At 46.1% G+C, this 26,597-nt stretch overlaps 2 protein-coding genes across 3 annotated transcripts in view; one reads left to right on the top strand and one right to left on the bottom strand.

The window, feature by feature from the left end:
- Positions 1-21,590, bottom strand: part of ZNF232 (zinc finger protein 232) — a 129,821-nt gene extending 108,231 nt beyond the window's left edge. The window contains exon 1 of the mRNA XM_050765360.1: positions 21,587-21,590. The gene's annotated coding sequence lies outside the window, so the exon portion shown is untranslated. The remainder of the gene's footprint in view (positions 1-21,586) is intronic.
- Positions 21,591-21,834: 244 nt separating this feature from the next.
- The window catches only part of RABEP1 (rabaptin, RAB GTPase binding effector protein 1), a 105,920-nt gene continuing 101,157 nt past the window's right edge, over positions 21,835-26,597 (top strand). For both annotated transcript variants that reach the window (XM_050765280.1, XM_050765281.1), the window contains exon 1: positions 21,835-22,071. In XM_050765280.1, the coding sequence (XP_050621237.1) occupies positions 22,038-22,071 (34 nt within the window). In that variant the 5' untranslated portion in view covers positions 21,835-22,037. The remainder of the gene's footprint in view (positions 22,072-26,597) is intronic.

Raw genomic sequence — 26,597 nt, 5'->3', positions numbered from 1 at the left:
CCACTGGCACTGTTGCCACTACTGCCACCATCTCTACCACTGCCAGTGGAGGCGTTCCACAGCTCCTGTTTATTCCTGAGCTCCAAATGCAAAATTTAAGATAGTGCATCTGATTACATACACCCAGGTCATATGCTCAGTCCTAGCTGCAAAGAAGGCTGGGAAAGTAGGTATCTGGCAGTTTCAGCATTGATGTTGGGAAGACAGTTATGCCATTCACCAGGCCTGTAGGATGAGGAAAGGGGTTCCAATGGGCAGATCACAAGGTCAGGAGTTCGAGAACAGCCTGACCAACATGGTAAAACCCCGTCTCTACTAAAAATACAAAAATTAGCTGGGCATGGTGGTGTGCACCTGTAATCCCAGCTACTCAGGAGGCTGAGGCAGGAGAATTGCTTGAACCCGGGAGACGGAGGTTGCAGGGAGCCGAGATCATGCCACCGCACTCCAGCCTGGGTGACAGAGTAAGACTCTGTCTAAAAAAAAAAGAAAAGAAAAAGAAAGGAGTTCTGAGTGTGAGCAGCCAGTAAGAATAATACAAGTCTAATATATATATGGTTAAGCCCAACTATTCTCTTACCCTGCACCTGTGCCCAAACGAGTGAATGTTGTAAGCAAAATCACTTCATCATGCAGATGAAATCAGTTTTAATTTATGACCTCAAGTCTCAAATGAACCTGCAACACAGCCAGACGATTCTATTTCTATCCACTTTCTAATAAACTCATTTTTCTACTTTCTGAGACACTATTTCATATGACTCCCCCCACAAATCTCCAACAGCTCCTCATTTCAATGGAGTCTTTGTTAGTGATCCCTAGAGAAAACAGATGCAATCAGAGGAGCTCTATTGATCTTCTCTTTCTGCAAATGCAACCTTTCCACTAGTGCTCTGAATCCCATCCCCTCTCACCAACTCAGAGTCTGCTCCTGTAATCTTCCCCCCGCTTTTTTTTTTTTTTTTTTTTTTTTTGAGACAGAGTCTTACTCTGTCACCCAGGCTGGAGTGCAATGGCACAATCTCGGCTTATTGCAACCTCTGTCTCCTGGGTTCAAGTGATTCTTGCCCCTCAGCCTCCTGAGTACCTGGGATTACAGGTGCGCGCCACCACGCCCGGCTAATTTTTGTATTTTTACTTGAGATGGGGTTTCGCTATGTTGGCCAGGCTGGTCTTGAACTCCTGACCTCATGATCTGCCCACCTCGGCTTCCCAAAGTGCTGGGATTACAGGCATGAGCCACCGCGTCCAGCTAGTCTTTCCTCTTTCATACTCCAGTGGATCATTCCCATTGGTATAGAAACGTATCTTAGCTGTGTGCAGTCGTTCACGCCTGTAATCTCAGTACTTTGACAGGCCAAGTCAGGAGGATCACTTAAGCCCAGGAGTTCGAGACCAGCTTCGCCAATGTGGTGAAACCCTGTCTCTACAAAAACTACAAATATTAGCTGGTGTGGTGGTGCGTGTTTGTAGTCCCAGCTACTTGGGAGGCTGAGGTGGGAGGATCATTTGAGTCCAGGAGTTCAAGGCTGCAGTGAGCCATGATCGTGCCACTGCACTGTGGGCAACAGAGTGAGATCCTGTCTCAAAAAAAACAAAAAAACCAAACAACAACAAAAAGATGTTTTAATATCACTCATCTCCAAAGACATAAACACAACAAAACAAAAACCTGCTTCAAGCCCATGTCCTCTTTCAACTCTTGACTCTGTTCTCTTTCCAAATCAACCTCATCATTACAGTGGCCTATTCTTGTACTCATTCTTCCTCATCTGCAACTTTTTCTCAAGCCACTTCAATTGGGCTCTTGTTCTCACTATTTAATCAAGGTCATTAATGACCTGTACATCTTGCCAAACCCAATGTTTGCTTGTTTAATTTTTCTGTTGGCATCTTATTGAGCTTCTTAGCAGCATTCGAAGCAGTTGAAAACTTTGTCCTTCATGAAATACATTCTGTTTGAGCTTCCATGGTTTCAAACCTCCCTGGTTTTTCCCCTTGTCAATCTACTTGGCTTCCCAGGACTCTGTCCTTAGCAGCCTTCTCTCCTCTATCTACAGTCACTCCTTAAGTGACTTCCAGCCCCTTTGCTTAATTTACTTTTTCCATGAATTTTATTATATTTCACCTTTATCATATTTCTCTTATTTTGAAAAATCTCAAACTTACCAAAAAGTAGGAAGAATAATAACTACGAACACCCATATACTCTTCAATAAAATTTATAAATTGTTAATTTGCCAACATTTGTGCACATCCTCTCTTTCTTCCATTTTTCCTCACCTCTCCCCCTTGTCCCACAGAGTTTACTTTTTGCTGAAACATTTGAAATCAAGTTATTGGTTTTTTTTTGTTTTTTTGAGACAGAGTCTCGCCCACTTCAGCGTCCCAAAGTGCTGGGATTACAGGTGCGAGCCACCATGTCCTGCCTGAAGACACTTATAGCTGTCACAGCTGGAAAGGTGTTACTGGCATCCAGTGGGCAGGAGCCAGGGATACTGCTAAACATCCTGCAAAGCACAGGACAGTTCCCAAAACAAAGAATGACTCAGCCCAAATGTCAGTAGCGCTGAGGTTGAGAAACCCTAGTCCAGATTTATTTGATTGTTTGTTCATGATTAGGTTCAGGTTCAACGTTTTTGGTTGAGAAAGCTACTCAAATGGTATTATGGCCTGTAATTCCAGCACTCTGAAAGGCCCAGGTAGGCGGATCACTTGAGGTCAGGAGTTTGAGACCAGCCTGGCCAACATGGTGAAACACTGTCTCTACTAAAAATACAAAAATTAGTCAGGCATAGTGGCACATGTATGTCATTCCAGTTACTCAGGAGGTTGAGGCACGAGAATCATTTGAACCCAGAAGGCGGAGGTTGAAGTGAGTGGAGACTGTGCCACTGCACTCCAGCCTGGGTGACAAAGAGAGATTCTGTCTTAAAAAAAAAAAAAAAAAAAAAAAAAGCAACAGCCTAGCAGCCACTGGAGGGGACAGTGAGAAGCGAGAGATTGGTGCCTTCTCGGATCTTCCCTGGACATGTGCACAGCCCTGCCCATGCATGTATCCTTCCAGAGTCCCAAGAATAAGTCAGAGATCATCAAACTCCTAATGCAGAGAATTGTCACTATTTGATCTATGTGGCAGCTCCCTGAAAATCTGTATTCCTAGGGCTTGTCTTTATTTGTGTAGACTCAGAGCTCACTCCATGCAAACAGCCCTATCCTATGGCATTTGTTGAAAAACAGACAAACAAAACAGCTGCAATTGCTCAACATTGCAGCTACTCCAGGTGGTAATGCCAGCTGGGGCCAACAAGAAGATAATCAAAGAGTTTAAAAGGAAAAGCTGAGGCATGAGATGTCCGTAAAGGGCCTTGGTAATCTCTGACTTAGGACTCTAGAAGGACACATGTACATACAGGGCTGTGCATATGCACAAGAAAGACCCGAGAAGGCCCCAAAATCTCACCTCTAGTTGACCTTGAGGTCATGCACAAACAGGAAGTGAGGGATAAGGGAGAGTTATAAACCGTCTCCTGGAGCGTTGCAGGTGTGATCCAACATACACACTGAGCCCGTTGGCAAAAGCCGTGAAGCTTATTGGTTCAAGGCAATTAAGAAAATCTGGCCAGGCACAGTGGCTCATGCCTGTAATCCCAGCACTTTGGGAGGCCGAGGCAGGCGGATCACCTGAGGTTGGGAGTTTGAGACCAGCCTGACCAACATGGAGAAACTCTGTCTCCACTAAAAATACAAAATTAGCTGGACGTGGTGGCGGGTGCCTGTAATCCCAGCTACTCGGGAGGCTGAGGCAGGAGAATAGCTTGAACCTGCGAGGCGGAGGTTGCAGTGAGCCAAGATCTGCCACTGCACTCCAGCCTGGGCGACACAGTGAGACTCCATCTGGAAAAAAAAAAAAATCCATTGTATTTTCTAGGCTGGGCAGCATGGTGAAACCCATCTCTACAAAAACCACAAAAATTAGCCTAGTGTGGTGGTGTGCACCTGTGGTCCCAACTACTCAGGAGGCTGAGATAGGATGGTTGCTTGAGACCAAGAGGTCAAGGCTGCAGTGAGCCAGGGTCACACTGCTGCACTCCAGCCTGGGCAAGAGAGCGAGACTCTGTCTTTAAAAAATTTTGTTTTGGCCGGGCGCGGTGGCTCAAGCCTGTAATCCCAGCACTTTGGGAGGCCGAGACGGGCGGATCACGAGGTCAGGAGATCGAGACCATCCTGGCTAACACGGTGAAACCCCGTCTCTACTAAAAAATACAAAAAACTAGCCGGGCGAGGTGGCGGGCGCCTGTAGTCCCAGCTACTCGGGAGGCTGAGGCAGGAGAATGGTCTAAACCCGGGAGGCGGAGCTTGCAGTGAGCTGAGATCCGGCCACTGTACCCCAGCCTGGGCGACAGAGCAAGACTCTGTCTCAAAAAAAAAAAAAAAAAAAAAAAAAAATTTTGTTTTGGACGGGCCTTTGGTGGCTCATGCCTGTAATACCAGCACTTTGGGAAGCCAAGAAGGGCGGATCACAAGGTCAGGAGATCGAGACCATCCTGGCTAACATGGTGAAACCCCGTCTCTACTAAAAATACAAAAATTTAGCCGGGCGTGGTGGCAGGCACCTGTAGTCCCAGCTACTCGGAAGACTGAAGCAGGAGAATGGCGCGAACCCAGGAGGCGGAGCTTGCAGTGAGTGGAGATCACATCACTGCACTCCAGCCTGAGCTACAGAGCGAGATTCTGTCTCAAAAAAAAAAAAAAAAAAAAAAAAATTTTTGTTTCTATACACTACCACTAAAAAATATAAAAATATAGGCCGGGCACGGTGGCTCACGCCTGTAATCCCAGCACTTTGGGAGGCTGAGGTGGGCAGATCACGAGATCAGGAGATCAAGGCCATCCTGGCTAACACAGTGAAAAAAAAAAAAAAAAAAAATTAGCCAAGCGTGGTGGTGGGCTCCTGTAGTCCCAGCTCCTCTGGAGGCTGAGGCAGGAGAATGGCGTGAACCCAGGAGGTGGAGCTTGCAGTGAGCCAAGATCACGCCACTGCACTCCAGCCTGGGTGACAGAGCGAGACTCCGTCCCCCCCAAAAAAAATGTTATGTCTATACACTACCACCAAAAAATCTAAAAACATAATTCAGAAATCAATTTTATTTAAAAGAACTGAAAACAAGGAAATACTTAGGGATAAGTTTAATGAAAGAAGTACAAAATCTATACTCTAAAAACAATAAAATATTGACTAGGCGTGGTGGCTCACGCCTGTAATCCCAGCACTTTGGGAGGCCGAGGCAGGTAGATCACCTGAGGTCAGGAGTTCGAGACCAGGCTGGCTAACACGGTGAAACCCCATTTCTACTAAAAATACAAAAATTAGCTGGGTGTAGTGGTGCGCACCTGTAATCCCAGTTACTCAGGAGGCTGAGGCAGGAGAATTGCTTGAATACGGGAGGCGGAGGTTGCAGTGAGCTGAGATAGTGCCATTGCACTCCAGCTTTGGCAACAAGAGTGAAACTCCGTCTCAAAAACAAAACAAAAAAACAAAAACAAAACAAACAAACAAAAAACTGCCGGGCACGGTGGCTTATGCCTGTAATCCCAGCACTTTGGGAGGCTGAGGTGGGTGGATCACGAGGTCAGGAGATTAAGACCATCCTGGCCAACATGGAGAAACCCCGTCTCTACTAAAAATACAAAAATTAGCTGGGTGTGGTGGCGTGAGCCTGTAGTCCCAGCTACTCGGGAGGCTGAGGCAGGAGAATCACTTGAACCTGGGAGGCAGAGGTTGCAGTGAGCCAAGATCATGCCACTGCACTCTAGCCTGGTGACAGAGTGAGACTCCATCTCAAAACCAACAAACAAAAAAACTATAAAATATTGTTGAAAGAAATTTAAGACAAAAATAAATGCAAAGACACGCCATATTCATGGATTAGAAGACAATATTTTTTAATGAACAACACTCTTCAGAATGACAGATTCAACCCCAATGTTTTTCAAAGTCATAGCTGACTTCATTGACAAGTTGATCTTTTTTTTATTATTATTTTTATTTTTGAGACAGAGATTCCTTCTTGTTGCCCAGGCTGGAGTGCAATGGCACGATCACGGCTTGCCGCAACCTCCGCCTCCCAGGTTCAAGTGATTCTCCTGCCGCAGCCTCCTGAGTAGTTGGGATTACAGGCGTGCGCCACCACTCCCAGCTAATTTTTGTATTTTTAGTACAGATAGGGTTTCTCGGCCGGGCGCGGTGGCTCAAGCCTGTAATCCCAGCACTTTGGGAGGCCGAGACAGGCGGATCACGAGGTCAGGAGATCGAGACCATCCTGGCTAACACGTTGAAACCCCATCTCTACTAAAAAATACAAAAAACTAGCCGGGCGAAGTGGCGGGCGCCTGTGGTCCCAGCTACTCGGGAGGCTGAGGCAGGAGAATGGCGTAAACCCGGGAGGCGGAGCTTGCAGTGAGCTGAGATCCCGCCACTACACTCCAGCCTGGGCGACAGAGCCAGACTCAGTCTCAAAAAAAAAAAAAAAAAAAAAAACAAAAAAAAACCTAGCCGGGCATCATGGCGGGCACCTGTAGTCCCAGCTACTCGGGAAGCTGAGGCAGGAGAATGGCGTGAACCCGGGAGGCGGAGCTTGCAGTGAGCCGAGATCGCGCCACTGCACTCCAGCTTGGGCGACAGAGCGAGACTCCGTCTCAAAAAAAAACAAAAACAAAAACAAACAAACAAACAAACAAAAAAAGAGATAGGGTTTCTCCATGTTGGTCAGGCTGGTTTCGAACTCCCAACCTCAGGTGATCCGCCCATCTCCGCCTCCCAAAGGCAGCCTGATGTTAAGATTCATATGTAAATTCAATGAACCCAGAAGGGCCAAAGCAAGCCCCCTTTTTTTTTAAGACTCCCTCCGTCACCCAGGCTGGAGTGCAGTGGCATGATCTCAGCTCACTGCAACCTCCACCTCCCGGGTTCAAGTGATTCTCCTGCCTCAGCCTCCCAAGTAGCTGAGACTACAAGTGCTACCACCAAGCCCAGCTAATTTTTGTATTTTTAGTAGAGACTGGGCTTCACCATGTTGTCCCAGACGGTCTAGAACTCCTGACATTAAGTAATCTGTCTGCTTTGGCCTCCCAAAGTGCTAGGATTATAGGCATGAGCCACAGCACCCGGCCTCGGCCAACAATCTTAACAAAGAAGAATAAAGTTGAAGGATTCGCACTTCTTGATTTTAAAATTTGCTACAAGGCTACTGTTATCGAGACAGTGTGGTACTCACACAGGATAGACATAAAGATCAATGAAATAGAATCGAGGTCCAGAAATAAACCTATACATTATTGTGAATTGGTTTTTAACAAGGGTGTCAGTACAATTCATTGCGGGAAAGAACAGCCTCTTCAACAAACGGTGCTGGGCCAAATAGATACCCATATGCAAAGGAATGAAGTTGGAATCATTCATGATAAAAGACAAAAATTAACTCAAAGGAATCAAATGCCCAAATGTAAAAGCTAAGAGTGTTACACTCTTAGAAGAAAACATAGGCATGATCTTGGATCAGTTGATGTTTTCTTAGATATGACATCAAAACTGTAAGCAATGAAGGGAAAATAGATAAATTGGAGTTTGCCAAAATCAAAAGCTTTGGCAGGGCACAGTGGCTCATACCTATAATCCCAGCACTTTAGGAGGCCGAGGCGGGTGGATCACCTGAGGTCAGGAGTTCGAGACCAGCCTGGTCAACATGGAGAAACCCTGTCTCTACTAAAAATACAAAAAGTAGCTGGGAGTGGTGGCACATGCCTGTACTCCCAACTATTCAGGAGGCTGCGGCTGGAGAATCGCTGGAACCTGGGAGGCGAAGATTGCGGGGAGCCGAGATCATGCCACTGCACTCCAGTCTGGGTAACAGAGCGGTGAGTCTGTCTCAAAAAAAAAAAAAAAAAGGCCGGGCGCGGTGGCTCAAGCCTGTAATCCCAGCACTTTGGGAGGCCGAGACGGGCGGATCACGAGGTCAGGAGATCGAGACCATCCTGGCTAACACAGTGAAACCCCGTCTCTACTAAAAATACAAAAACTTAGCCGGGCAAGGTGGCAGGCGCCTGTAGTCCCAGCTGCTCGGGAGGCTGAGGCAGGAGAATGGCGTGAACCCGGGAGGCGGAGCTTGCAGTGAGCTGAGATCCGGCCACTGCACTCCAGCCTGGGTGACAGAGCGAGACTCCGTCTCAAAAAAAAAAAAAAAAAAAAAAAAAAAAAAAAAATTAAAAGCTTTTGTTCTTCAAAGGACATCAAGATAGTGCAGTGACAACCTACAGAATGGCCGAAAATATCTACAAGTCATGTGTCTGATAAGGGACTTGAATCCGAAATACAAAAAGAATTCTTACAACTCAACAATAAAAAGAAAAACAACCCAATTTAAATGGGCAAAGGATTTGAATAGACATTTCTCCAGAAAAGATATATATATATACACACACACACATATGAACAATAAGCACATGAAGAGATATTCTACATCATTGGCCATCAGGCAAATGCAACTCAAAACCACAAGTTACCACTTGACATTCACTAGGATAGCTAAAATTAAAAATGTAGACAATAGGCCAGGTGCGGTGGCTCATGCCTGTCATCTCTGCATTTTGGAAGGCCGAGGCAGGTGGATCACCTGTGGTCAGGAGTTCGAGACCAGCCTGGCCAACATGGTGAAACCACGTCTCCACTAAAAATACAAAAATTAGCCAGGCATGATGTTGGGTGCCTGTAATTCCAGCTAATCAGCAGGCTGAGGCAGGAGAATTGCTTGAATTCGGGAGGCAGAAGTTGCAGTGGGCCAAGGCTGTGCCATTGCACTCCAGCCTGGGTGACAAGAGCGAAACTCCGTCTCAAAAAAAACAAAAAAAAAGGTAGAGAATAAATAAGTGTTGGCAAAGATGTAGAGAATTTGGAACCTTCAAACATTGCTGGTAGAATCATCAAATGGTGCAGTTACTTTGAAAAACAGTTTAGCAGTTCTCCAAAATGCTAAACATAGAGTCTCCATATGAGCCAGCAATTCTACTCCTGGTTATATAGCTGAGCAAAATGAAAGCATATGTCCACATAAAAATTGCACACAACTGTTCACAGCAGTGTTATACAAAAATAACTCAAATGTTCCTCAACTGATGAATGAATAACCAAATGTGGGATAGCCACACAATAAAACATTATTTGGTCACAAAGGGAAACAAATTACTGATAGGTGCTATGAGACAATGAACCTTGAAAACATGCTTGGTGAAGAAACCAGATGCAAAAGCCAGCATATTGTATGATTCCATTCATATAAAATGTCCAGAATAGGAAACTTCATCTACATGGAAAATAGATTAGTAGCTCGTTGCCAGTGTCTGTCATAAAAGGAGACTAGGCAGTGACTTTAATGGGTACAGGGTTTCTTTTGTGGTGTTTAAACTGTTCTAAAATTGTGGTGATGATTGCATATGTTTGTGAATATATACTTAAGTGCGTGCTTTCAAGGGGTAGATTTTAAAATTTGAGTTATATCTCAATAAAGCTATTATAAAAAAATTAGGAAATACAGAATATAAATACAGAATATGTAGTCTTATTTTCCCCTTTTTTCCTCTCTTTTTTTTTTTTTTTTTTTTTTTTTTTGAGACGGAGTTTTGCTCTTGTCCCACAGGCTGGAGTGCAATGGCGTGATCTCAGCTCACCGCAACCTCTGCTTCCCAGGTTCAAGCGATTCTCCTGCCTCAGCCTCCTGAGTAGCTGCGATTACAGGCACGCAGCACCATGCCTAGCTAATTTTTGTACTTTAACTAGAGATGGGGTTTTGCCACGTTGGCCAGGCTGGTCTTAACTCGTGACCTCAGGTGATCCACCCACTTCAGCCTCCCAAAGTGTTGGGACTACAAGTATGAGCCACTGCACCCGGCGTCTTCCATTATTCTTAACAAAATGTGTCATACTCTATATACATTTTTGGACTATGATTTTTTTTCACTTAAAAATATATCATGATGGCTGGGTGTGGTGGCTCACGCCTATAATCCTAGCATTTTGAGTACCTGTAGTCCCAGCTACTTAAGAAGTTAAGGAAGGAAGAATTTCTTGAACCTGCAAGGCAGAGGCTACAGTGAGCCGAGATTGTGCCACTGAACTCCAGCCTGGACAACAGAGCAAGACTCTGCCTCAGGGAAAACAAAAAACAAAAAACAAAAAACGGGAGGCTGAGGCAGGAGAATCGCTTGAATTGGGAGGTAGAGGTTGCAGTGAGCCAAGATTATACCATTGCACTCCAGCCTGGGTGACAAGAGCAAAACTCTGTCTCAAAAAAAAAAAAAATGTGTATCATGACATTCACTTCATAATAGTACATGAAACTTCTGTTCATTCTCATTTATGCCACATAGTACTCTGTTGTGTAGCTCTACCACGTATAATTCAATGAGTTTCCTGTATATGTGGCATATGAGCTGTTCATAACATTTTGCTAAAATGTCACAATTAATAACCGCGTGCACTTGTGTTCTTTCATTTTTTTGCAGATGTATCTGCAAGGTAACTTCCTATAAAAGAGATTATTGTGTCAAAGGATAGATACATATGAATATATGATGGTTAAACATTGCCAAATTTTCTCTCTCTAGTATCCCAGTGTGTACTTCCAACAGCAATGTAATAGAGTGCTTATTTTCCTTCCAGCTTCATTAATATAGTAGGTTGCCACCTTTTGAATTTTTGTCAATGAGTGAGAAACAGTATCTCAGGCTGGGCTCAGTGGCTCATGCCTGTAATCCCAGCACTTTGGGAGGCCAAGGCAGATAAATCAACTGAGATTGGGAGTTTGAGACCAGCCTGACCAACATGGAGAAACCCCATCTGTACTAAAAATACAAAATTAGCCAGGCATGGTGGCACATGCCTGTAATCCCAGCTATTCAGGAGGCTGAGGCAGGAGAATCGCTTGAACCTGGGAGGCAGAGGTTGCAGTGAGCAGAGATTGCACCACTGCACTCCAGCCTGGGCAACCAGAGCAAAACTCTGTCTCAAAAAAAAAAAAAAAAAAAAAAAAAGAAAAAAATGAAACAGTATCTCAGTGGAGTTTCAGTTTGAATTCTCTTTTGAGTGAAGTTACATCTTTTGACATGTTTAAAGAGCTTTTTTTTTTTTTTGAGACGGCGTCTGGCTCTGTCCCCCAGGCTGGAGTGCAGTGGCACGATCTCGGCTCACTACAAGCTCCGTCTCCCGGGTTCACGCCATTCTCCTGCCTCAGCCTCCCGAGTAGCTGGGACTACAGGCGCCCGCCACCTCGCCCGGCTAGTTTTTTGTATTTTTTAGTAGAGACGGGGTTTCACTGTGTTAGCCAGGATGGTCTCGATCTCCTGACCTCATGATTCGCCGGCCTTAGCCTCCCAAAGTGCTGGGATTACAGGCGTGAACCATCGCGCCCTGCCTGATAAAAAATCTTTAGCGAATAGTAGGTGCTCAGTAGGTGGCAGATATTACTAACAGTTAATATTATGGTCTGCAGGCTGGGCACAGTGGCTCATGCCTGTAATCCTAGGATTTTGGGAGGCCAAAGCGGTGGATCACTTGAGGTCAAGACCAGCCTGGTCAACATGGTGAAACCCTGTCTCTACTAAAAACACAAAAAAATTAGCCAGGTGTGGTGGCGAACTCCTGTAGTCCCAGCTACTTGGGAGGCTGAGGCATGAGAATTGCTTGAACCTGGAGGTGGAGGTTGCAGTGAGCTGAGATCGAGCCACTGCACTCCAGCCTGGGTGATGGAGCAAGACTCTGTCTCAAAAAAAAAAAAAAAAAAAAAAAATTATCAGCTTTGCTGGGCATGGTGGCTCACGCCTGTAATCCCAGCACTTTTGGAGGCTGAGATGAGTGGATTGCCCGAGGTCAGGAGTTCAAAACCAGCGTTGGCCAACATGGCAAAACCCCATCTCTACTAAAAATACAAAAATTAGCTGGGTGTGGTGGCGTGCATGTAATCTCAGCTACTTGGGAGGCCGAGGCAGGAGAACAGCTTGAATCTGGGAGGGGGAGTTTGCAGTGAGCCAAGATCATGCCACTGCACTCCAACCTGGGCAACAGCAGGAGACTCTATCTCAAAAAAAAAAAAAAAAAAAAAAAAAAAAAAAAAAAAAAAAAAACCACTATGAATCTATGAATAGACAACAGGTTCCCTCAACCAATATCTCCATCATATTGTTCTTAACAGGACTACATCAGTCAACACAAGGGTAAAGCACTTAGCCCACTGCTTAGCACATGGTCTACACTAGTAAATATCAGCCAATTTTATTTCCAGGCAATTATGCCACTATGTGGTTGATGTTACAAAAGAGGAATTCTGTGAGAATGGGGCATCCACCAGCTCTGGAGAAACTATATCTAGCAAACTACATTTATCAAGTAATAATGGGCCAGGCGTGGTGGCTCACACCCGTAATCTCAGCACTTAGGGAGGCTAATGTGGACAAATCACTTGCACAGGAGTTTGAGACCAGCCTGGCCAACATGGTGACACTCACTCTCTACCAAAAAAAAAAAAATTAGCCAGGCATGGGGGTGCACGTGTAGTTCCAGCTACTTCGGAGACTGAGGAAGGAGAATAACTTGAACCCAGGAGACAGAGGCTGCAGTGAGCTGAGATTGCAAATCTGCACTCCAGCCTGGTGACAGAGTTAGACTTCATCTCAAAATACAAAACAAGACAAAAAGTAAAAATGGATTCCTCTTTGTATTACTAATCAACAATTAATTAACTCCAATTAAAACTGGAATAAGAACAGGCCGGGCGTGGTGGCTCATGCCTGTAATCCCAGCACTTTGGGAGGCCGAGGCGGGCAGATCACCTGAGGTCAGGAGTTTGAGACCAGCCTGGCCAACATGGTGAAACCCCGTCACTACAAAAATACAAAAATTAGCCAGGCATAATGGCAGGTGCCTGTAATCCCAGCTACTCAGGAGGTTGAGGCAGGAGAATCTCTTGAACCCAGGAGGCAGAGGTTGCAGTGAGCTGAGATCACACCATTGCACTACAGCCTGGGTAACAGAGACTCCGTCTCAAAAAAAAAAAAAAAAAAGAACTTTTAATCAGTATGTGATAAGCAGTATGATATATTTTCTGTCCAAAGCAAAGAAACTTGACATTTTAGCCTTGCAAACTTATCTAGAATAAATGTGATGGTTCCGTTAGGCTTTTGCAAATATTGGTGATTTCTGCCCTGGATCCCTAGGGATACCTTCACAGACTGACTTCTATGGTCCAGGACCCTTCTTCCCAGGATGGAAACTACCTATCCAGGAAAAAAAAGGACAGAAAGAATGAGACAAGCAGAGGGGCAAGCTGATATTTATAGACCAACTACCATGTGTTAGAGGTTACGTATTTGATCTCTTTAGCCTCCTGATGTGCTGTAAGGCTGATTTATTATTCCTATTTTAGACATAAGGAACTTAGATAAACAAGAACTCAGAGAGGTTAAATAATGTGTTTTGGGTCAATAGGTAATTTGTACCAGGATTTCTTTTCTTTTCTTTTTTTTTTGAGATGGAGTCTCACTCTATCGCCCAGGCTGGGGTGCAATGGTGCAATCTCGGCTCACTGCAACCTTCTCTCAGGTTCAAGCAATTCCCCTGCCTCAGCCTCCTGAGTAGCTGGGATTACAAGTTTATGCCACCAGGCTCGGCTAATTTTGTATTTTTTTTTGTGACAGAGTCTCGCTCTGTTGCCCAGGCTGGAATGCAGTGGCGCAATCTCAGCTCACTGCAAGCTCTGCCTCCCAGGTTCACGCCATTCTCCTGTCTCAGCCTCCCGAATAGGTGGGACTACAGGCACCTGCCACCACTCCTGGCTAATTTTGTTTTCGTATTTTTAGTAGAGACAGAGTTTCACTGTGTTAGCCAGGATGGTCTTGATCTCCTGACTTCGTGATCCGCCCGCCTCGGCCTCCCCTAAGTGCTGGGATTACAGGCGTGAGTCACTGTGCCCAGCTAATTTTGTATTTTTAGTAGAGACGGAGTTTCACCATGTTGGCCAGGCTGGTCTCGAACTCCTGAACTCAGGAGATCCACCCACCTGGGACCCCCAAAGTGCTGGGATTACAGGTGTGAGCCACCGTGTACCAGAATTTCTAGGTCTTCTGATTCAAAGCCTGGAGCTCTTCCCTCGATAACAATCTACATCTTGTGAGACTGTGATAGAGAAGTCAGCCTTAATTAGCTGGGCAGGGTGGTGCATGCCTGTAGTCCTGGGTACTTGGGAGGCTGAAGCAAGGTAATCGCTTGAACCCAGGAGGCAGAGGTTGCAGTGAGCTGAGATTGCACCACTGCACTCCATCCTGGGCGACAGAGTGAGACCCTGTCTCAAAAACAACAACAACAACAACAACAACAACAAAAAACCCAAAAGAACTCAGCCTTATGTTTGCGATACTCTCCCACATAGGCCTTACTTGGGAGAGGGGTGGAGGGGTGGAGCAAGGATGGTTTGGAGCAATGATCATGATTCTAGTTTTCCTTCTGTAGGTCCCAGGAGGGGAAAGTAGTTGCTCATGGCCAAATAGAGCTGGGGATACTTGGGAGAGTGAGAAATCAGGCTGGGGAATTACCCTGGCTAAAGACATCATGGGTGTCTGTACCTCGTAAGCTCTCCCTAGGAAGTTTTAGTGAGGAAGCCGATACCCAGTTTGTGACTTTCCAAGGGTTCCCACTTGCCTGGAAGATGACAAGTGTCTGGGAAGCAGAAGTCCCTGCTTCTAGTTGTTTCCCTACAACCTGCAGTGAACCTGTCCCTTATTGAAGGCCAGGGACGTATGGTGCCCTGGCCCTACTCACTTCCTGCTTTTGAGAATCTGGGTCCCAGAGGGAGAGGAAAACCAACAGTAGTGAGTGAGTACTATCAGCTGAACCCTGAATTGGTACACCTGGTCTGATAGCCATTTGTATTTATTGGAAACCACAGGACAGAATCCTTGAAACAGAATTCATTGAGGAAAATTTGATTTATCCACTCTGTGCCCTTTTTTTAAAAAAAATAAATTTTATTTTTTGACATGGAGTCTTGCTCTGTTGCCCAGTCTGGAGTGTCATGGTGAGATATTGGCTCACTGCAACCTCCATCTCCCAGGTTCAAGCAATTCTCCTGCCTCAGCCTCCCGAGTAGCTGGGATTACAGGCGCACACCACCACACCTGGCTAATTTTTGTATTTTTTAGTAGAGATGGGGTTTTGCCATGTCTGCCAGGGTGGTCTGGAACTCCTGATCTCAAGTGATCCGCATGCCTCGACTTCCCAAAGTGCTGGGATTAGAGGTGTGAGCCACCACACCTGGCCTACTCTGCCTATTGCCCACCTTTTGGGTTGTCAGTTAGGGGAAATAATATTTATGGGAAATGTAGTCAACGTTAAAATGCAGCAGTCTGTTCTCTAGCATGTCTGACCACTTGCTAGCCAGATCTGCTTGCACACTTGCAGTGTAAGCTCTCTGCCTGAAAGGCAGTTCCTTCTTTCTCTGATCAGCTCTGAGGGAGAGCAAGTTCTTCTTTAGTTGAAGAAATCTAGTTGAAGAGCTGAAGCCTCTCTTGCTGCAATCCCTGCCCATCTGTATGCACCGTACTCCAGGGATTTGAGGACAATCTTCATGGCCCAAGTCATCTACCCTCCCACCCCTAGTGTAACTTTGATATTTTGGATGGATTCTTCATTCCTTGGGTCTCCATCCACCACAGCTGGTCAGTGTCCCTGCAAATAATGGTGCACAGAACCAATACAACCAACGTTGCTGACGTGACCCAGTCAGGGTAATGTGCAGGAGATGCATCTGTTCCTATAATCTACACTGTGTGACTCAATGAAACACAGCATGAGTGCTTTCTATCAGTTCCATAGAACTTGCTCTTTTTTTTTTTGAGATGGAGTCTTGCTCTGTTGCCCAGGCTGGAGTGCAGTGGCGCGATCTCCGCTCATTGCAAGCTCTGCCTCCCAGGTTCACGCCATTCTCCTGCTTCAGCCTCCCAAGTAGCTGGGACTACAGGCGCCTGCCACCACACCTGGCTAATTTTCTGTATTTTTGGTAGAGACGGGGTTTCACCGTGTTAACCAGGATGGTCTTGATTGCCTGACCTCGTGATCCGCCCGACTCGGCCTCCGAAAGTGCTGGGATTACAGGTGTGAGCCACCGCGCCAGGCCAGAACTTGCTCATGTTAAGTTTGTAATGGGAAAATACAGCCAAATCTTTTTTCTTTTTCTTTCTTTTTTTTTTTTGAGACGGAGTTTTGCTCTTGTTGCCCAGGCTGCAGTGCAATGGTACAATCTCGGCTCACCGCAACCTCCGCCTCCCAGGTTCAAGCGATTCTCTTGCCTTAGCCTCCCAAGTAGCTGGGATTACAGGGGCACGCCACCACGCCTGGCTAAGTTTGTATTTTTAGTAGAGACGAGGTTTCTCCATATTGGTCAGGCTGGTCTCGAACTCCCGACCTCAGGTGATCCGCCTGCCTGGGCCTCCCTAAGTGCTGGGATTACAGGCGTGAGCCACTGTGCCCAGCCACACCCAAATCTTTCTCACCTAAACTACACCAAGTCTATGCTTCTCATAACTGTCCCTCCCTGGTCCAGGAACTACTGTCATGATTTCTGCGATACTGGTTTTCTTCCTATCTTTACCGTTTGCCAACTATGTATGCATAATGTTTAGTTTTGTCTGTTTTGGAACTTTATGCAAGTGGAATCAGGTTCTAAGTATTGTATAATTTTCTTATTTCTCTCAAAATTAGGTTTGTGAGATTCATCTACATTAAACATGTGGCTTTGGTTTGTTCATTTTCTTTTCTTTTTTTTTTTTTGAGATGGAATCTTGCCCTCTCGCCAGGCTGGAGTGCAGTGGCACAATCTCAATCTTGGCTCACTGCAACCCCCGCCTCCCGAGTTCAAGCGATTCTCCTGCCTCAGCCTCCCAAGTAACTGGGACTACAGGTGCATGCCACCTTGCCCAGCTAATTTTTTTATTTTTAGTAGAGACAACCATGTTGACCAGAATGGTCTCCATCTCTTGACCTCGTGATCTGCCCGCCTGGGCCTCCCAAAGTGCTGGGATTACAGGTGCCACCACACCTGGCCAGTTTGTTCATTTTCATTGCTGTAGACTATTCCATTGTATGTTAAAACTTTAAAAAAATCTAGTCCACTGTTGATGAACATATGTGTCCTTTATTTATCGTATTATGAACTATGCCACTGTGAATATTCATGTGTCTCTGGGGCACATGGGCAATGTCATTGGTAACCAATTATTTGATGTATTTATGTGTTAGTCCCAATGTCCTTCAGAACATAAGAATCACATCTTTTATACTTAATAAAGACTTTGAGCATACATCTGTTTTCTTAAAATATATTCCTAGGGGTGGAATTGCTGTCCTAGGGTTTACCTAAAAATATGAAAATGTTCAGTATTCTTGATGCTCCTATCTGATTTCAAAATGGCTTTTTCAACTACTTCCTTCACATGGAGAGCCCTAGGTGTCCAAATCAGATGCCTGACCATTTCTGAGGGACCTTGATCTTGAGGGCCTGGCTTCAAGCCTCATTATCAATGGCAATAAATTTGCCACTCTCTCACTGGAAGGAGCCCCTTCTATTTTATTTTTATTTATTTTTATTTTTTGAGAGGGAGTCTCACTCTGTTGCCCAGGCTGGAGTGCAGTGGCACAATCTTGGCTCACTGCAACCTCTGGACCTCCTGGGTTTAAGCAATTCTGCCTCAGCCCCCCGATTATAGGTGCCCAACACCATGCCTGGCTAATTTTTGTATTTTAGTAGAGACAAGGTTTCACCATGTTGGTCAGGCTGGTCTTAGATTCCTGACCTCAAATGATCTGCCTGCCTCGGCCCCCCACAGTGCTGGGATTACAGGCGTGAATCACAGCACCTGGCCGCATCTGCTATCTTTATGGCTTATGCCTCGTGTTAGTCATCACAACAATACAGAGGATGCACTGGGCTGCCCTATCCTGGCCAAAGGTCTCCCTGGTAAGTATGGATTTGCTAATCCAGGAAAATCATTTATGGGGGGGTTGGGCAGGGTGCTGGGGAGACCCTGCTTGCTCTCTCAAATGCACACCAGTCATTTGGGAGACATTCACTGCTCGAAAAACTCGAGTCTGTATATTGGCTCTCCCCTAACGTTGGCAGGACCTGGGGCAAAAGTACAAACAGATACCTTAATTACTTAAAATTACAAACCAGGTTGGACATGGTGGCTCATACCTGTAATCCCAGCACTTTGGGAGGCCAAGGTGGGTAGATCATTTGAGGTCAGGAGTTCAAGACCAGCCTGACCAACATGGTGAAACCGTCTCTACTAAAATCACAAAAGTTAGCCGGGCGTGCTGACACACGCCTATAATCCCAGCTACTCAGGAGACTGAGGCAGGAGAATCACTCGAATTCTGGAGGTGGAGGTTGCAGTGAGCTGAGATGGTGCCACTGCCCTCCAGCCTGGGCAACAGAGTGAGACTCTGTCTCCAAAAAATAAATAAATAATAAAATAAAATAAAATTACAAACTACTCCAATTAACCGCTAACCTTAATATCGTCTATTCTTCTACTTGGACAAATCTACATCTTTTTTTTTTTTTTTTTTTTTTTGAGATGGAGTCTTGCTGTGTCGCCCGGGCTGGAGTGCAGTGGCCGGATCTCAGCTCACTGCAAGCTCCGCCTCCTGGGTTTACGCCATTCTCCTGCCTCAGCCTCCCGAGTAGCTGGGACTACAGGCACCCGCCACCTCGCCCGGCTAGTTTTTTGTATTTTTAGTAGAGACAGGGTTTCACCGTGTTAGCCAGGATGGTCTCGATCTCCTGACCTCGTGATCCACCCGTCTCGGCCTCCCAAAGTGCTGGGATTACAGGCTTGAGCCACCGCGCCCGGCCTTTTTTTTTTTTTTTTTTTTTTTTTTTTTGAGACGGAGTCTCGCTCTGCCGCCCAGGCTGGAGTGCAGTGGCCAGGTCTCGGCTCACTGCAAGCTCCACATCCCGGGTTCACGCCATTCTCCTGCCTCAGCCTCCCGAGTAGCTGGGACTACAGGCGCCCGCCACCTCGCCCGGCTAGTTTTTTGTATTTTTTAGTAGAGACGGGGTTTCACCGTGTCAGCCAGGATGGTCTCGATCTCCTGACCTCGTGATCCGCCCGTCTCGGCCTCCCAAAGTGCTGGGATTACAGGCTTGAGCCACCGCGCCCGGCCAAATCTACATCTTTTAAGACCTGGAAGACCAGGTTTAAATTTAGAATTCCTGGACTCCTGGGAGTTAAGCACATGAATGAGGTGGCGAAGGGAGCACAGGACCTGGCCCAACTATTGTCTCTTGGCTCACTTCTTTTCTCACCTCTGTCCTGCACCACGAGGGATCTGTGGACATAGGAGCTCAAACACCCAAGTGTCGTGTCACCCCCTTAAAATAAAACACAGCTGCCCTTTAGCCCCCCCTTTTTTGATGATAATCATTTTAATAGAAGTATATCTTCTTTAAAACAAATGATTTAATTAAAGAAAGTAGAAACTGATTCTAATTAGTGGATTTTCTGATTATTATTATTATTATTTGAGACCGAGTCTTGATCTGTCACCCACACTGGAGTTGCAGTGGCGTGATCTCGGCTCACTGCAACCTCCGCCTTCCGGGTTCAAGCAATTCTTTGCTTCGGCTTCCCGAGTAGCTGGGAGTACAGGCACCTGCCACCACGCCCGGCTAATTTTTTGTATTTTTAGTAGAGACGAGGTTTCACCATGTTGGCCAGGCTGGTCTTGAACTCCTGACCTCGTGATCCACCTGCCTCAGTCTCCCAAAGTGCTGGGATTACAGGTGTGAGCCACTGCGCCTGGCCTATTATTATTATTTTTAATTATACTTTAAGTTATTGGATACGTGTGCAGAACGTGCAGGTTTGTTACATAGGTATCCATGTGCCATGGTGGTTCGCTGCACCTATCAACCCGTCATCTAGGTTTTAAGCCCCACATGCATTAGGTATTTGACCTAATGCTCTCCCTCCCCTTCCCCCCACACCCCACAGGCCCGGGTGTGTGATGTTCCCCTCCCTGTGTCCATGTGTTCTCATTGTTCAATTCCCACTTATGAGTGGAACATGTGGTGTTTGGTTTTCTGTTCTTGTGTTAGTTTGCTGAGAATGATGGTTTCCAGCTTCATCCATGTCCCTGCAAAGTACATGAACTCATTATTTTTTATGGCCTCACTTTATATTCTTTTTATGTTTTGTTTTGTTTTGTTTTTGAGACGGAGTCTGGCTCAGTCGCCCAGGCTGGAGTGCAGTGGCGCGATCTCGGCTCACTGAAAGCTCCGCCTCCCGGGTTCACGCCATTCTCCTGCCGCAGCCTCTGAGTAGCTGGGACTACAGGTGCCCGCCACCACGCCCGGCTAATTTTTTGTATTTTTTAGTAGAGACGGGGTTTCACCGTGTTAGCCAGGATGGTCTCTATCTCCTGACCTCGTGATCCGCCCGCCTCAGCCTTCTAAAGTTCTGGGATTACGGGCGTGAGCCACCGCACCCGGCCACTTTAGATTCTTTTAGGGATGCATAGACTCTGCCCTAGAGAGAATGGATCTGGGAAAGAGGCCACAGCTTCAGCTAACTGGAAAGGGAATTCTGGGGCCACAGGTATTCAGAACTTGGTCCTGAAGTGCCAAACCCTGTGGACTCTCTCACCCTAGGGTGGGATTGCTGGGCCTTAGGATTTCCTTAAAAATATGAAAATGTACGTAATTCCTGATGCTCCTCTTTGATTTCAAAATAGCTTTTTAGGCCGGGTGTGGTGGCTCACGCCTGTAATCCCAGCACTTTGGAAGGCTGAGGCAAGTGGATCACGAGGTCAGGAGTTCGAGACCAGCCTGACCAACATAGCAAAACCCCATCTCTACTAAAAATACAAATTAGCCGGGTGTGGTGGAACGCACCTATAGTCCCAGCTACTCGGGAGGGTGAGGCAGGAGAATCGCTTGAACCCGGGAGGCAGAGGTTGCAGTGAGCCGAGATCACACAATTGCACTCCAGTCTGGGTGTCAGAGTGAGACTCTATCTCAAAAAAAAAAGCTTTTTAAACTACCTCCTTGGCATGGGGTGCGCTCCAGGTGTTGAAATCAGATGGGGAGTGGTGATTAGAGGGGAGTTCCTAAAGTATGGGGCCCAGGGCAGGTTCTCTTGCCCAGGTATAAAGGGCCACACTTGATTTCTCCTCTCCTGCTATGAGTGCAGGGTCTGTACCTGGCTGTATCTCCACCATCTATCACCACTGAAAAGCCAAACGTATTTGCTTAATGGATAGTGCACTGGCCTCTGCATCAGAGGACCTGGGGTCCAGGCCCAGTACTGTCGGAAACAGTTCTTCATACTTTATTACCTCGTTTAAACTTTTCTTAGCCATTATATTGATAAAAATTCCAAGAGGTGAAGTGACTCTCCCAAGGTCGCACAGCTAGAAGAGGTAGAGGCTGGAACTGCACCCCGCCATCTGTCCTCCTTTCTTATTCTTTTTCTTTTTTTTTTTCCCCCACTGTGCTGTGGTGGGCAACCGGGACCGGCCCGTTCGAGAGGCCCGGTCTTTACTGCTCTCCCTCTTCTCCAGCTCCGCTCCGCCTTCAGCCGCCCTCTGGCGCTGGGTCAGGCGCCCAGCTCCGCCCGGACCCTCCCCTCCTGCCGCGCTCTCTCCGCGCTCCCGAGGCCCCGCCCCTCCCCTCGGGCCAACGTCACGTGCCGCCCCATCCCCCCGCGCCTGCGCACTGCTTATTTCCCGCTGTCAGGATGAGGAGGCGGAGGTCGGCGGTCGGGTCCGTCTCTGCCGGCGGCTGTGGCGGCGCCGGCGGCTCCAGCCTTAGCGGTTCCTCCCTGGGCGGCGGCGGCGGCGGCTCGGTCGACGCCTCCTCCGCCAGCTGAGCCCTCGGGAGCCCGGGACGCCGCTTCCCCGCCCATCCCCGCTCCCCGAGGCCGGCCGCCTGGTCATGGCGCAGCCGGGCCCGGCTTCCCAGCCTGACGGTGAGGCGCCCACCATGGCAGGCGCGGCGGGCGCGGCCTGCCCGGCGTCGGCGTCGCGGGAGGACTTCGGGGAGGGCAGGCGGCGGGAAGGGTGCGCGCAGGCCCCAGGGGTGACCCTGCCGGGCGGAGGCGGGGGCGCGCGGGCTGCGGCGCGCGAGGGCGGCGCGGGCACCCCGGCAGCCGTCGCTGGGGAGGGGGCGGGAGGCGCCCGTGCAGCGCTTGCGGGAGGACAGAGGGAAGGGCGTGGGGAGGCTGCTGGGTAGCGTGGGGGAGTGTGGGGAGGGAGCGGTTCTGGGTAGCGGGGAACCGGCACGTGGGTTCTGCCCGTGGGGGAGGATGGAAATCGGGAACATGTGCTATATTCGTTAAAGAAAAAAAAATGTTAGGTAGCGTGCCCTCCCCGCGGCCCCAATCCTTGCTATAGAGCTCTTTGCGCCCAGTTATGTGACCTGGAAGTAGTTGTGTACAGTAACTGGATTTAGTAGCATTCCCTGAATGGCACTGTAGCTTAATGGTAAGTGTTGGGGCCTGGGTGTCTAAAGGACCTGGATTGTTAACCAGCAAGCTCTGGGCTCATTTGTTAGCCTCGTTGAACCTGAGTATTCTCACACACGAATTAATCAAGAGGTTAATTCATGCCTTTGTATTTTATCTATAAAAATAGCAACACGAATGTGTATATAAAATAATAGAATTGTTAGGAAGATATTAGGAGTAATGAGAATAGTGTTTGAGAATGCTGAGGCCTTCTCGCACTACTTGAAGATATTTGCTTGTGGTACTAAAAAAAAAATGAAGTGGAAGAAATGTGTCATTTATGGCGTTTATATTCTTGGAAGGGAAAAAAGGGCCTCATCCTAAATAATGAAAGTTGATTATCAGAGCCCTTCATGATCTTCTGGGAAACTGGACTGAGCTGTGCCTCACAGATTGACTACATGGTTCCAGGTTTTACCACCTAGAATTGATGTTTGGGAGTAGTGTACTTGGTCTTTTCCAAGATCCTACTGTATCTAGTTGTGAAAGTTCTTTCTGGTGTGTTTCTATAATCAACGTGTGTGCTTAGCGTCTTTAAGTGTGAGTAGAGTAGAATGTTGGGAAAAGGGACTTGGTACGGAGTAGGTACTTTAAAACTTGCCTTTGCTTGGGGTTGTCTCAAAATAACCTTTCATGAAACCCTTACTCTTTATTCTTGCCTTTGGGGAACTTGTAACCATATCAGACATTAAGGTTCTGGCTGCTCTCTGGGAAGTGTGCTCCAGAGCCTATTAGCCTGTAGTTTTGGGTGGTGGTAGTTGCCTGAGGGGAGATGTCCAGTGAGCACTTGGACTTTTATAAGAACCTGCTTGCTATTTCTGTTTCAGTAAGCGAACGTAAGGGAAGGAAAGTATTTTTGGTGGGCTGTCAGAGAGAGGAAACTGGGATGTTTTCAGGCTGCATTTTAATGATCACCTTTTGCATTTGGTGTCAGGCAAGAAAACTTTGTTTTTCCACAATCCCACTTTCTTACTGCGCAGAGAGGCAGGATACAGAGAGAGCTTGTGGTTCTGATCAGGAGTGATAGGTATGCATAGCTGGCTGCTGCCTTCTCTTGAGTTGCATGGAAACAAACGTTTAGGGCAGCTCAGGTGACATGACAGTCTGGAATCAAAATTCCCTGCCTCTTTCAAGATATGAAATGGTCTTCCTTGTAAATAGGCAGAAGTGACTAAGCACTTGAAAGAGACTAGGGAAAATTAGCTTTAGGAAATCTTGTATTCTTGCTATTTTTGTTCAGATTTATTTCCTATTTTTGAAATCTTGTGACTCTAGTATGATTTTTATTTTAAATTAATGTAGGTAGCCATGGCTACTTTTTACAGTAGGAGAGAGGTAATTTGGTACATTTGAGTGCCTTGTGTCAGTGTCTTAGAAGTTCATCTTGGGGATTTAAATTTTTTTTTTTTTTGAGACAGTATCTCACTCTGTTGGCCAGGCTGGAGTGCAGTGGTGCCATCTTGGCTCACTGCAGCCTCGACCTCCTGGGGTTAAAGCAATCCTGCCACCTCAGCCTCCCAAGTAGCTGTGACTACAGGTGCATGCCACCATGCCCAGCTAATTTTTGTATTTTTGTAGATACAGCGTTTTGCCGCGTTGCCCAGGCTGGTCTCAAACCCCTGAACTCAAGGGATCCATCTGTCTACGCCTCCCAAAGTGCTAGGATTATATGTGTGAGTCCCTGAGTCTGGCTTTTGGGGATTTAATTTGTGTCTTTAGCGGAACTCATGTAGACCACTTTAGCTTTAGGCACATTTGAATTTCCGGCTGATTAAAAAAAAAAAATTGCCAGAATTCTTTTGTGTCAAACTGGTGGTGAAAGATAACTAACTGCTTAGTCTTTGACTGTATCTCGTTTTATCCCATTTCAGAAGCGATTGTCTTTGATGACTTAAAAAAAAAAATCTATATTGTCTGTTTTTCATGGCCATATGGTAGATTAGGAAAATCGATTTGTGTGTAAATTGAAGGGATGAAATGTAATCACTTTATTCATTTTAATTTTGTAAATTAAAAAAGTTTTGGGTTTTTGATACTGCCTCTTAGTTTACTTATTTGGAATATAGGTAATTTTAATAGTTAAATTTCAATTGATCTGTCTTCCCCTGAAAATTCAAAAATTTGAAAAATTTCAAATTTTAATGTTTATTTTAATCTAAGTTCAACTATATCTTTGAAACATTTGCTCTGATTTTACTTCACTTTTTTCTTTTTCTTTTGTAGAGAGGGTCTCACTGTGTTGCCCAGTCTGATCTTGAATCCCTGGGCTCAAGCGATTCTCCCATCTTGGTTTCTCAGTGTTGGGATTACAGGCATAAGCAACTGCACCCAACCCACTTCATTAGTTTTTATTCTTGCCATGTTGAGCAGGCTGGATTCCTGATTGTTTCTTGTTGGTTACACAGACATGCTACCTTTTACCCCTGAAGGACATGCTTTACATACATAAATCTGCAACTTCCCTATCTCACTTAATAAATGTTAGCTAGAATATACTCATACATGGTTATATGGCCATGTAATGTGCTGTAAACACTATAGGCGTTATCTTAGGGAATCTTCGTAGCAATGAAGTAAGTACTATTGAAATATTACTGCTTCTATTTTCTTGATGAGGAAACTGAAGCACAGAGAAGTTAAAGAAATGTGCCTGGTGTTATACAGCTATTAAGTGGGGGAGCAGGCTTCAAATCCATACCATCTGGCTTATGTACTAGATCATGGACTACTTTCCAGGTCAGTGTTGTAGGCCTTCCTCATTCTTGTTAAAGACTATCTCATCATATGCATGTACCATGCATGATTTATTGCCTGTTTCCCTATTGTGGGGCAAGTAGATTGTTTTCAATTTTTAATTATTTTATAAGCAGTGTTGTAATGGATGTCCTTGTGCATATTTTTTAGGTACTCTTGTACTTCTGTAAGACTAGTGAATTAAATAAAGGGCATGAGTTCTGAGTGGTTTAAATTTTAATACCTGTAGCTAGCTTACTCTCAAAGGCATCGGTTTACGTACTCGCCAACAATATATGGCAGGTGGATTTCCCCTGTAATCTTACAAGCGCTGGATGATGTCATTTGTTTTAAATTTGTGTCTTTTGATTAAAAAAAGTGATGTTGTTCAGCTGGGCGCGGTGGCTCACGCCTGTAATCCCAGCACTTTGGGAGGCCGAGACGGATGGATCACAAGGTCAGGAGTTCAAGACCAACCTGTCCAATATAGTGAAACCCAGTCTCTACTAAAAATACAAAAGTTAGCTGCATATGGTGGTGCACACCTGTAGTCCCAGCTACTAGGGGGGCTGAGGCAGAAGAATCGCTTGAACCCGGGAAGTGGAGGTTGCAGTGAGTCGAGATCGTGCCACTGCACTCCAGCCTGGGGGACAGAGCAAGACTCTGTCTCAAAAAAAAGAGTTGTATTGTTCAGTTAACAAGTATTTGTGTGTCTATTCTATGCCAAATCCTATGCTAGGATCTAGGAAATGCAATGATGAACAAAACCAGACCCAGTCCCTGTTCCTAGGTAGTGAATCATTCAGCCACTAATTAGATAATCCTATAGACATGTACAAAACTATTTATTCAACTAATATGAATGTATACTGTTTCTCAGGCACAATTCTAGGCATTTGGAATACATCAGTGGGCAATATAGATAATAAATAACCCTGCCCTAGTGTGGGAGAAACGGATATTAAACAACAAACGTAAGCAAATGATATGGGTTGTTAGATGATAAGTGCAATGGAAAAAAGAAAACATAGCAGGATAAAGGGAAGGGGGGTGGGGTTGGTTTTAAATAGGCTGGTCAGGCAGCTTTATTGAGAAGATGACATTTGTGTAAAGACTTGAAGTAGATAGAGGAGTTAGCCTTGAGGATATCTGGTGGAAGGGTGTTCTAGGCAGGGATCAGTTTTTGCATATGCCTTGAGGGCAGAAGCATGTCTGGTGTGTTTGAGGAATGGCATGGAGGTCAGTGTGGCTGGAAT

Source organism: Macaca thibetana, chromosome 16 (genome assembly GCF_024542745.1).
Source record: "Macaca thibetana thibetana isolate TM-01 chromosome 16, ASM2454274v1, whole genome shotgun sequence".
Lineage (NCBI taxonomy): Eukaryota > Metazoa > Chordata > Mammalia > Primates > Cercopithecidae > Macaca > Macaca thibetana.
Note: the sequence above shows the minus strand (reverse complement) of the source record. Positions and strands in the feature narration are given on the sequence as shown.